The sequence below is a fragment of the Cyprinodon variegatus genome, unplaced genomic scaffold (assembly GCF_000732505.1).
Source record: "Cyprinodon variegatus isolate N-32 unplaced genomic scaffold, C_variegatus-1.0 Scaffold440, whole genome shotgun sequence".
Taxonomy (NCBI): domain Eukaryota; kingdom Metazoa; phylum Chordata; class Actinopteri; order Cyprinodontiformes; family Cyprinodontidae; genus Cyprinodon; species Cyprinodon variegatus.
The window spans coordinates 634,478-647,396 of NW_015150893.1; the positions used below are offsets into that span (position 1 = coordinate 634,478).

Here is a 12,919-nt window from a genome sequence, read left to right on the forward strand (position 1 = left end):
TTTTCTGTTTTGTTTTATTCTTGGATCGGGCTTTAAAGGGTTAAAGAAGCAATGGATGTTGAGAGTCAATCTGTAGATTCTGAGAGATTTCCAGAGATGTGTCAGAAGCTCTGGGCCAGGACTTCCTCTGTTGGGTTGGATTAGTTTAGTAGCATTAAAAAGGTGATACCTTATTCCGATATAGCTGCATGATTACCTCCTAATGGCAATAAGGAATGGGATCATAAAAGCGAAAAAAACAAACAAAAAAACTAGCAGAATGAAATCAACTAGAGCTGCAATTTACTATTATTTCATAAATCGATTAATCTGTCAAGTATTTATTTATTTTATTTTAATCAGATAGCCAAAGGTTCCTAACAAAATATTGTTTATGAAATGAAATAAGGTGAAATTAAAACTTTTCTACTTGAGGAGTTCTGGTTAGAGCAGATTGATGGATGAAAACATTTTTGTTTATCTTGGATGCAAAACGTTCAGATATTTTTTTACAATTTTGGTATAAGTACTGCTCTACGTGTGTCGCTCTGTCAGCTAAAGGCAAATTTTACCGCCTCTATACTCCAGTTAACGATTAATCAATTATTAAATTAGTGGATGATTGTTTCAATGATTGATTAATCCGATAAATTGTTTGAGCCCTAGAATCAACACAGTGCAATAGTGCTCCTATGAATTCAGAGGAAGCTAGTTAATCATATCCGTCTACATTCCTGCATCTACGAACAGAAAGAAACTGATATGATGTTTGCCATCGTTGCTGCTGTGTTTTTCCCCTGACCTTAAATATTTTTGAAACAGCTGTCCTTGGAGCCTGCTACAAAAGCAGAAATCTGTGACATTCATACATGTCAGAAAACCACTGTGACTTTTTAACAGCAACAGATAGGGACATCAGTTGCTCTGCAAACATTGAAGTATCTGTGATTTTCCAGCTGTAGTTTTAAGTATGTTTTAAAAAGCCTTCAGGCCACGTCTAGAAACATGTCAGAGGTTTTCTTGTTGTATTAACGTTTCCTTCAGTCGGTCCTCATGTCTTTGTTGCAAACTTCGTCACGCATTTGCAGAGCTGTGAGGATGCGACAGTCGCCCGCTTTGGTAATCAAATGTTGTTGCTATGGATACAACATCTGATGATGTACCCTGTTCAGGGCCAAGAGTGGGCTGGAGCCTTTCCCAGCATCCGCTGCTGTTAAGAGGAAGTTACCAACACACCGACACACGGCCTTGCAAATTCCTATCCGCTGAAGGTGTTCTCATTTTGTGATATTACAGCCACCCATTTAGGAGGATTTTACCTGGATTTATTGTTACAGACTGTCACAAAGTAGTGCATGTAAAGAAAACTTAAGATAAAGGAAATAAATTAAGTTTGACTTACATTTGCCTCCAGCCCCTCCCATATTTGTTCCTGTGAGTCTTTGGGGCCTTTTTTACTCTTTTGCACATTTTGCAGAAACAGTTGTTGGTCAATATTCTGTGTAAAATAGCTCAGTGTGACTGGATAGAAAGCATAAATAAAAATACAAGATTTTCCATAGATTAAGAGTCAGTAAGGTCTGGACTTTATTCACACTGTTTAAATGGACCAGTTCATCTTTAACTAAACCAGTTCTGAACCTTTTTTACATCAGGGCCCAAATTTTCCTTTCAGATAATAAAACTGAATTAATTAATTAATTATTATTGTTGTTTTTTGTGTAGTTTATATCTAATTATGAATTCAAATCCACTGAATTTTAAAAGTTAAACCTTGTCAGATAATAAATAAGGTGATGCAAGGTAAGAATCACAAGGTTATTGATTTATAATGTGTATGCAAAAATGCACATAAAAGAACAAGCCAAACAGGTTAAAGATTCATGGAAAAACTATAAACCGTGCATAAAAAAATTTAAAACCACCAGTCAGCCTTATTAATAGAAGGTAAAATAATAATTACATGTCCCTACAGAAGAAAAAAGACAAGGAAATAAGATAAAATTTAAGTAACTGATTAAAGTGAATACATTCAAATTCATTTTCTAATGAAATGAATAAATACATAAACTGTTAACAGAATTCAAATAAAGTGCAAATAAAATTATAGCCTTATAATCTGTGAAAAACTCGGAATTTGTTTCAGCAGTAAACTTTTTTATTTAAGTCAAAACCCAAGAAGTGATCCTTTATTTTTGAGACAGAGGAATGATGAACAGTCAACATTTCCCTTTTTTTAATCCAACAAGCTGCTACTCCCGTTGCATGTTCATCTAATGAGACAGTGGACTCTAAGATACGGTCACATCTAGTCTGGGTGAAAATAGCGATTCACCATCAATTCAATTCAATTCAGTTTATTTATATAGCGCCAAATTCACAACACATGTCATCTCAAGGCACTTTACAGTTCAACCAGATCATACAGTCAAATTGATACAAAGTTTTCTATCTAAGGAAACCAGCCGATTGCATTGACTCAAATACAATCCCTCACACTAAGCATGCTTGTAGCGACAGTGGAGAGGAAAAACTCCCTTTGAACAGGAAGAAACCTCCAGCAGAACCAGGCTCAGTGTGAGCGGCCATCTGCTGAGGCCCACTGGGGTTCAAGGATACAGAAGCAGACATAGAAAATGAAGCATAGATACAAAAGGCAACTATAAAAGGCGGCCCCGTCCAGGAAACACACAGCCAGGCAGACGAGCTCCGAGCCAGCTCCATTGTCAGAGGATGAAGAGAGCACATCCACTCAGTCACGGTCAGAGAAACAGGACCACACTGGAAAACAGGCCGATCTCCAGCATCTAACCATCAGAGTTGCTTCCAGTGTGTCTTTCTGGGGATTTGGTTTTGGCCACAATGGACAATCCTGATTCACACAAATGTAGTTATGATCGGAAGAATCAGGCAGTCACGTCTCTGTAAAGTGCCCTGAGATGACATGTGTTGTGAATTGGCACTACATAAATGAACTTAATGAATAGAATAGAAGCCGTTTTACAGCTCTCTGTGCCAGACATGGGCAGGCAATCCAAAAGGAGCCAAGGTCCAGTTTGCCCCACTGCAACTTTAAAGTGCTGTTAGTAGAAACCACCAGAAGATGGGATTCCAGATGTGAGGGCAAGGCAACACAATTTTCTGTGGATCTAAAATCCAGGTGTCACTCCGTGTGATCTTCTGGGAAATAATCATCAAATTTCTCAGTGAGCTTTGAGAGGTGCTGAGGACTGAGTGAGACAATGTGAGACAAAAGTGGAAACATGTCCATCCTATTTTCCAGGGCTCTCTTTGTCCACAAAGCAAGTTTCCTCTTCAATGGTGAGAGCAGAACAAACACCAGAGGCTGCAGATACATGCTGTGGCTTATTTATAAACTTAGGAAAGGATTTTTAAGTAAATTGTTACCAAAATGTTAAATGGCATGTACTTATATAGCGCCTTTATTCAAGTTAGGAGACTTGACCAAAGCACTTTACACTACATTCATTCATCCATTCACACGCACTGATGGTGGCAAGCTACATTGTAGCCACAGCTGCCCTGGAGCTCACTGACAGAAGCGGGGCTGCCGTACACTGGCGCCACCGGGCCCTCTGACCGCCATCAGTAGACAATGCAGATGAAGTGTCTTGCCCAAGGACACAACGACACTGAAAGTCGGAGCTGGGGCTTGAACCGTCAATCCTTCGATTTCAGGGCAAACTCCTACATCCAACGCCACTGTCGCCCCGTGGCGACAAAGTGAATCTCATGCCAACAAAACAATCCATTTAAAATTTGGTAATAATGCAGATAATGTTAGACTTTTATCTCTAGGTGTAAGTCACAATATGTGGCAAAATTAGCTACTTAGCAGAGGTCTGCGCTCTCTGAGCACTTTTGTAGATCAACACCCATCACCTGTTGGAGCTCTGGCACTGATAACTTTTTGGCTGCAAGTCTGTTCACTGTGGTGAAAACAGTGGGCCCACTTGGCTTCTGGTGCCTATTAAGTATCTGCCTGATGACGCTGTGATACAGAAGCTGCACCATCACTACAAACCCAAACTCGGTTTTTCAGTCTTTGAAGTAATTATTGTCATGATTTTACAAAGTTCAGACCCAAAAGCAGGGAACCGAACAGAGAGACCAGGGAAAAGGTTTAACAGGCTTTATTGAAGAGGTTAAATAGAGGGAGACGTGTTGCTCTGAACACCGCTCAACCAGAACTGTAAAGTGAGGGGAAGACACAGCGGTTAGTTCAGGCTCAGTGGCTACTACAGTCTGTCAATTTTACAGAAAGAATTTCACTTGCACCCCCACCATGCTTCTTTGTTTTCATCTGAAAGGAAGAAGAAGAAGAAACCTTGTTTGCGCACTGAGTGATTTGCCCACTACTACCTTACGACGGCCGACTGAATTGCAAACAAGTTTGATTTTCTCCTGACCTTACGATTCCTGATCGGGAGGTGATCATGAGAGGCTGAACGCCCCTCGTTACCCCCTGTACACTGCATGACGCACAATCAGGCTGAAAGTCGGCCTGATCGAAGAATTCTCCTATGACTGGAGAATCGGCCTGAAAAGGGCAAAAATCGTAGAGTGCATGCCCGGCTTTAGATGTCAAACAGACGTCCACTAAAAGAGATAAATAGACTGTTTCTTGTTTTGTCTTTTTACAGGTGCGGGATGGTTAATGCTGTTCACTTATGAAGAAACAATAAAAGGTTATTACAATGACTGAATCAACAGAACTGGGAACAGATGGCATTTCTCTGCTCAAGGCAGTCTTCCAAAGCCGACTCCGTCTGACTCGGCTGCTTTTAGAGGGAGGGGCTTATATAAATGAGAGCAATGAACTGGGGGAGACCCCCCTTATAGTAGCCTGCAAGACACAGCACACTGATGCACAGAGTGTTCCTAAACCCAAGATGGTTCGGTAAGTTGTCTGGCAATTCATTAACATTTTACATTACTATAAAAGTCTGAATGTTTAATGAATGTTTCCCCACCCCCCACCAGATATCTCCTTGAAAACGGCGCTGATCCAAACATCCAAGACAAGACGGGAAAAACAGCTTTGATGCATGCATGTCTTGAACAAACCGACCCTGAAATTCTGTCCCTTCTGCTGAACAGTGGAGCTGATCCAACCCTGGAGGATCGTACAGGATCATCAGCTTTAGTCTACGCAGTCAGCTCAGGGAACAGGAAAATCCTCCGGCTGCTCTTGGGTGCCTGTAAAGCGAAGGGGAAGGAGGTTATCATTATCCCTACCAATAAAATTCCCTCTGCCCCTCAGAGGATGAAACAGTACCTCAACGTTCCACCAACCCCTCATCTTGAGGAACGTCTATCTTATCCTTCAGTGTCTAGTTGTAGGTTTTCAACTGAGGCCAAGATGGAAACTCCTACACAGGCCCCCTTACCTTATCCTGCTACCCAGACTTGCAGCTCTCTTCTTAGTCTTAGTGATTCGCACTGTGTGGATGTAAGCGCCTGTAAGGTTATATCCCAAACAAGCTGTCCAAACCAACCACTTATTTCTGATTTGGATAGACGACTTTCCTTCGAAAAGGTAGACCCTGAAAAGAGAACCAAAATCTCCAGCCTGCTGCTCCAACAAAATCAAGCTTCCTCTTTAATAGAGGAGCAAGTGGAAAATGCCCATGCAGAAGAGGAGCAACCAATCAGATTCAAGGTCCTTGCCAAACAAAGAAGACCTTCAGTTGTTTCAAGGCACCAGAGCATTGATGTCAAAGATGCAACAGGTCTCCTAAAGTCTCTAGAGCACTTGTCACTAAATGAGAATGCTGAGGGAAGAAGGAAATGTCTTGGCAGAAAGATGTCATATGATAGTGCTACGAGTTCTTTGCATGCAACGTCTCACCCAAACTTGCATCAGGATAGCCTCCCTTTCTCCGATGAGTCCAGTCCAGGGGATGAAGATTGCTCTGATACTCTTAGACAGCTCAATATTTCCAGTCTACAAAATGTGGTAAACCGCAGGAACACCGGGATGGACCACTATAGCTCTGACTCACAGCTCCTGCAAGTGGGCAGTCGAGAAAGAATGCTAAAAAGTGGCGGAGCACCCGGATCAGGTCCTGAAAAGCATAAACAGATGAGCTGTAGACCCCCCACTTTGTCTGGATCCAAGGAGTCTCTGGAGAGTTCAGGCCCCAGACGAGGTGTTTCTGGCCTTGAGCGAAGAGGTTCTGGAGCCCTTCTTCTTGATCATATTGCCCACACTCGCCCTGGTTACCTTCCTCCTTTGAATCCTCACGTTCCTATTCCAGATATCGGGGTTAGCCCTAGCTTCTGCACTTCCAGTGGAAGGAGTCCCGTTTTAACAGGGACCAAGTCTGTTCTACCCAGTGTACCTGTTTTCTCGCAGGATCTAAAAGGTAAAAAACCTCTGTGGAGACGCCACTCTATGCAAAGCGAACAAATAAAACAGCTTGTGGGCTTTCGAGAAGCTTTTGGTCATTAGCAAACATTACTGTCATGACCGAATGAATATAGTATCAGCACTCTGTATGCTACTATGCTAGGTAAAAGAAAGTACGTTTCGCAATTCACAAGAACGCAAGTACGGACTTTTGTCCTCGCTAAATGTGTTCTTGAGAAGGACACAGGAAAGTATGGACTCGGGGAGAATGGGAGCACTCAGCATTAATCTGGGTCAATTGGAACAGAATCATACTGGTGAGGTCACCACAGGCTCAGCTCGTCTGGAGCTGCATTTCACCTCCTGTTATTAATAGTGTCTAGATAATAAAAATCTACTTTTTTCATTTAGTGGAGAAATAATAATTAATACAGTCAGATAAACACAAATCAAATTAACATTTTGCCAAATAAAACACAGCCATGCAGAGAGAGGGCTGCTGCATACGGGCTAATGTTAGCCCTTGCTGAGGACTGCAGCTAGAACATCTGAATTTTTTTTTTAATTACGCACTAAATCAGTAAATGGGCCATACAGTGAGGCTTAAAAGTATAATGGTATCGCCTCAAATGATCTAAAAATGTACTTTTATAGAACAACGCCAACAGAAAAGGGAACTTTTAACTTAATACTCTGAGCTCAGTGAGCGCTAGCTTGGAAGCTGCTGCTGCCGCAGTGCATGCTGGGACAGCTGTCAATCTCAAGAACGGACAAGTCTGCTCTGATGCATGCTGGGTAAAGAGGGAGGGGCGAGAACAACATCAAAGCATTTTGCGCGTTCTATGCCTTCTGGTTTTTGTGAATTGGAACAATACTAGGGATGGGGATGATGACGTTTTTCGAGCACACAAGTACATGAGAACACACAAGTACACATATTGAGAAAGTGCTTCAAGAAGACTGTCCGTTGATGTTTGAATCCTGAAGTTCTGTTTTACTTTGTGTATAGCTAAACATTTATCCTATAAGTTCTGTAAATTGGGGAAAAAAATACAAGGAGAGATCATTGTGGACCTCCTTCCTGGCTTTTCTTTTGATCATATTTTTGACCTTGATGTTTTCTGCCCTGCTGGTCTAAGCATTGTGTGGTTACATAGAAATATGAAAGCAGATTCATGTTTGAGATTTTACCAGTTGTGAACATTACATGGGCAAACTACAGAAAGCAAAAAGATGTTATGTTTTCACCTGACTGAACCCTGCTCTACAGGTAGAGATACCACCTTGAACTAAAGACCAGAGTTTAGATCCAGAAGAAATAATATGAGTAACATATAGAAACATCTGTATATTTATGGAATGTCAAAGAAGATTTATGCTACGTTCAGACCGCACGCTGCAGAAGCAGCAGAAGCAGCTAGTTTACATGCAAAATCAATGGTTGACGCGCATCAAGGTGCAGCAATAGGTCCTGCAGCGCGTTTTGAGCAGCTGGAGCAGCGTCTCACCAGCTTCTGAGCATCTAACGCACGGGATGCTCTTCAGAAGATGCAGCTGCTGGAGTTAAAAATTTTAAATTTTTGCTGCTTGACGTGTCACATCAACCAATCAGAGAAGCTGACCTGGGAGCTGGTAGGGAGACAGACACAGCACTGCTGATGCAGAGCGTAATGATCACTCCTCTGAAACTGATTATGAACAACTAAATTAACTTACATGTCAAAACCTGCAAAATATGTTTGATTTTATTATTCTGGGGCCCCCGGTTTGGATCAGGTTCATGAAAAATGCCTTTCAGCCGCCGCGACTAGTAGCGGAAAACCGCAAAGAGGCGACTGGGTCTGAGGCCGCCATTGAATGGGATTCCCAGTGACAGCGCACCGCCGGTATGTGGGAGTTTGAGCGGCTCCAACAGAGATATAATATTTAAAGGAAGGATGGTAATCTTGATAAACTGACTGCACAGATGAAGTTTTCAGGTGGACTTTCTCACTTAAAAACATATTAAAACTAATTTTTACCCACTTATAACAGCAAATATAGCAAAGCCGCTTTCTGCCATTGAACACAGAAGCATCAGACACTTCTGGACACATTTTACTGAACGTCTGACCTTAATGTGGGCCGGCATCAGAAATGAAGCAGCAGAAGCCTTTTTGCTGCTTCAAGGGCTTGCGGTGTGAACGTAGCATTATTCATTAAAATAAGCCAAGCGACTCCCTCTATTTCATCTGCCATTGTTACAGGCAAAGAAAGGATGGGGTAGCTCCGCCCATTTTTCGACCGTGCAGCAAAGATGCTTCAGCCGCGCGTCAGAACTAAACTTATACAAGCTTAAAAAATGAAGTAGCACAAACGTTTTTGCTGCTTCTGCTGCATGCCGTCTGAAAGTAGCATTAAGCTTTCCTAGAGCTTCTTTATGTTAACATGTAATTTCACATTTCATATTTGCCTACGTCTGATTCTAATAGACTGACCGGACCAAGGTTGTTTAGAACAGCACCTTCAGAAGTTGGATTCACTTGTTGAGATGTTCTGTCCACCCTCCACACCAAGACTTCTCCATCAGCTCCACACACTGCAAAAACTATCTAGAAATAAGTAAAAAAAAAATCCTAAATTAAGTATATTTAGCCATAATTTGAGAAGGTAAATAAGATGATTTGCCAATGGAATGAGTGTGTTTACTCTTAAAATAAGATAATTAGATAATATGGACTTGTAATAAGACAAAGCAATTGTTTTTTCTTATTTTAAATGTAATTTGTCTTGTTCAATTGGCAAAGTGTCTCACTAACCTCCTCAACTCAAGAAAAAATTCAATTATTTTAGGAAAAAGTGACTTATTTAGATTACATTTTTTTGGAGTGCAGCCACCTTCAGATGTTCTCTCTACCGCAGTACAGACAGTGGACACAGAACTTGGTAGACTGGTACCAGCAGAACATTCTAACATTAGATGCAGGAGATACAAAGGAACTGGTGATGGCCTTCTGCAGGCGTAGAAGCATCTCATCGGCTCCGGTGAAGATCCAGGGGACTGATGTTGGGATAGAGGATGTTCACCTGAACACCAGTGGTCTTTAGAAGAAGAAAGGAAACAGACCCTCTGGACTAAAGGGTCAAACCTATGACTTTGTGTCCATCTTCTAATTACGAGCAGCAGCTTATCTGCAGCTGACCCCTAGATGACCCCTAGACACAGAGCAGGTGGTGGGAGACAGACCGAGTAAGAAAAAACCCCATCACTGTGGGAGGGTGTCTCACATCCTCTGCATGAAGCTGCTGCTGAGCTGGAGAACTCCTTCAATGACAGACTGCTGGATCCTAAATGCTCCAGTGAGCGCTTCCATAGATACTTCCTCCCAGCTGCTGGTAATCATCTCCAAACAAACTCAGTAAGTTTTACCAAACATGCTGCTGGTTCCTCTGGTTCTTCATCTGATCCAGGACCATCTGCAATGCATCTAAGTTGCTAATGTCCATCAGCACATTTTTTCAGATTCTCCGGGAGCATTTGTTTGTACAGTCAATCTTGTATTGCTGTTTTTTGCTATTTTTTATTGTTTCAACATTGTTCTGTGAAAAGACTGCTGTCTTTAATCATTAATATTTAACTTTGCATCTTTACTCGAATATGCCTTATCTATTAATCCTTGCACAGATTTTTTCTCTATCTTTCTTTTTCTTCTGCTTTTCGGCCTATACCTTTAAATTAATATTATTTAATCTAGTGTGTTAATTCTGGTTTCTCCTATCCATGTGGTTTTGCTTCTGTCATGAATGTTCCTATTGATGTATGATAAATATATTACTATTCTATTCCAGTTGTGTTTTTCATAAATTGGTGTTTGATCAGTAGTTCCTAGTGACTAAAACGGGGCACCGCAGCGAGGTTCTCAGCTTTCCATGATATGGCCAGATATTAGTGACCGTTATTAGATCATGATACCATAACACAAAATGGTCATGCATTTTAACCACCAGTGGCGTCTATTTCGTACCTGTCCCTGTTTGCCCCTGTTTGTTTTAAAAATGATGATGAACTTAGTTAAATTAAGAATAAAAAGTTATTGTATATGAATAGTGTGTGACGTGGCTATACAAGAATTTCTGTTATATGTTTAAAACTATTTGTCTCTCATGTTATTCCTCTGCTTTTTGTCTTGCTGCTGTACATTTAGGCTGCTGGAAGACATAACGAAAATTTTTCCTCATTCAGCTTCATTCTATATTCTATTCCCCAATTCTGCATTTATTCTTAATTCAATTTCTAACTTCATGTTCTCTCCGCTTTCTTTCTGTTTATGGTCGACTGTGACACCAGATCATCTGCCAAACTGCTTCTTTCCTGCCGTTGTGTAACCTATATTGGTCTTGTGTAATTCAAGGAGGGTCTGGGTTTGGCCAGGTTACAGTAGAGTTATAGAGAATTAAGGTTTTTGGTAGTTTTCTTAGTCAATGTAAATGCAAGACGGTTTTGACTCGGCTTTATTCAGCTGCATAACTACAACTCTGCCACTGGTGCAACACCAAAATAGGTTCACAGAAACAATAGCTGTAAGGAACCAAAGGGAATGCATGAATAAAATAATCACTTGATATAAGAAAGGTGTTAATGTTAATTCATTTACTTTAGACTTAGACAACTTTTAGACTAATTTTGTTTTGTACAGCTTTTAGGACATTTCCATTCCTTAAAGTGCAGCAGTGATCAAATGTAAACAGTGTAGGAGAAAAAAAACATGTAAGAAACGCATTGATATGGAAGTTCAGAGCGTTAATATATACGGTGCAAATATGCAGTATTTGTTGTTTGGTGTTGTCAGTTTGATGCAGAGTCTGTGACATGATTAAAGTTTTTTCAACCGTTCAGCAGTTTGGTGGCAGTGGGGAAGAAGCTGCTGCAGAATCTGCTGGACCTGCATCGAATGCTGTGAAGCCTCTTCCCAGAGGGCAGCAGGGAGAATGGGGAGGCATGAAACAAATTACTGTTCCCTCCTCAAGTATTAAAACTTTTTTACAAACATTGCATGCCACGCTGTAGCTGAAGCCACCTCTTTTAGGAAGAGATATTTATCCAACCAAGTATGTGGTTAAAGGATTGTTATTGAGCCAATTTTTTTATATGTCAATTCTGAAAACGCAAAGAAAGCAGATCTAAGAGGATTAAAGTGAACCATGACCACAGAACATCTTCAGCATTGCTCCTTTCATTGTCCTCTTCATCTCTCCCCCTTCTTCGCTCTCTTCCACATACCTTAGCAGCCATTCATGATCCTTCCCAGTCAAACGCCAGCCGAATGGCAGCTCACCTCCCTGCAACTCCCAGCAAAATCCCCTCCAACTTCCACCCATGAAAGTCACTTGAAAAACATGGTTTGTCAAGCAAATATTTGTGCATTTTTCCTCTACTCATTTCAAATGTCATAGTTTGACAGAGGTTTTTTGCAGAGATGAGTTCTTGCAGGTTTAAGCAGCATCTAAAGCAAAAATCCAAAAAAAGAAATACAGAAAACCAAAATCTAGGAGACATCAGGGAAATAACACACATGAGAAGCCAGGAAAAGACGAGGAACCAGCAAACAGTGGCTGAACATGAGGTGTATAAATGGGAGACTGAACAAAGACCAGGCTGATCAGCAGAGTGGGAGCAGGTGTGGACAGAGGAGTCCAGAAGGGAGCTACTGTAGGGGAAAGGGGACTAACACAAGGGGGCAAGAAGAGGGTAAACAAGAAATACATAAGAAATAAAAAAATAAAACCAAACAACAATAACAAAATAGAAATAAAACCAATAAACTAGAAAACACAGAGAGACATGGAACCAAAAAGTGCAGTCATGAAATCAAAGCAGCCAAACTAATACAGCAAAATAAACAAAGGGAGGCAGGAGGTGGAGCAACACTGCAAGTGTTAAACTCTCCTACCATGTTTATTCATAATGAAAAACAGGGTTTAACTCTTCTCATCTTAATCATTTAAAGCAGACTGGAGAGTAGAAACGAGAGAAAAACCAAGAGCTTTGACAGATTTGTGTTGATTTTACCCGGCCATTAAAGACTCAGGTTAAGAGAAATGTGGTAAAAAAAAAAAGCTGCCTTCACCAAGAAAACAAACTCCAACAGTCATTTACCAACATTTTCATTCTGATTAATAATATAAACCAGAGATAGATGAAGAACTGCCTCACAAAGAGGAAACATCATTTCTTGTTTTATCTCACATCAATCTGCCTTTTATTGGATATAAAGAATAAAGAATGTGACCTGATTCGCACTCACATGAACTTCAGTTCAGCCATGAATAGCACAGACGTCATTCTGGGTTGTTCTGTTCCTCAGAAACACTTGTTGGTTCTAGAAATATTGTATTGATGCTAAATCTGCTCATTTGTTTTGGTCAACAGTATTGTATTTATTTGTAAATAAAGTTGTGTTGAATGGTTGTATAATGTTTTCTACATCAAAGCTGCCTTTGTCCTTATAACCTATCAGAGTATGTGTTACGACTTTAGCTAATAAAATATGACTTAAAACAAGAGAAAGTCGTCTAAGATTTCTGTTT

At 40.7% G+C, this 12,919-nt stretch overlaps 1 protein-coding gene across 1 annotated transcript; it reads left to right on the top strand.

Annotated features, from left to right (window-relative positions):
* The first annotated feature begins 4,697 nt into the window (after positions 1–4,697).
* Positions 4,698–6,454, top strand: LOC107093684 (ankyrin repeat domain-containing protein 34B-like). The gene is made up of 2 exons (XM_015388886.1): positions 4,698–4,900; positions 4,984–6,454. Exons 1-2 carry the CDS (start codon positions 4,698–4,700, stop codon positions 6,452–6,454), a joined length of 1,674 nt encoding a protein of 557 aa, XP_015244372.1.
* The last annotated feature ends 6,465 nt before the right edge of the window (positions 6,455–12,919 follow it).

Coding starts and splice junctions, on each gene's coding strand:
- LOC107093684 (XM_015388886.1), top strand. CDS start 4,698: ATGACTGAATCAACAGAACTGGGAACAGATGGCATTTCTCTGCTCAAG. Junction 4,901..4,983: donor CCTAAACCCAAGATGGTTCG/GTAAGTTGTCTG, acceptor ACCCCCCACCAG/ATATCTCCTTGAAAACGGCG.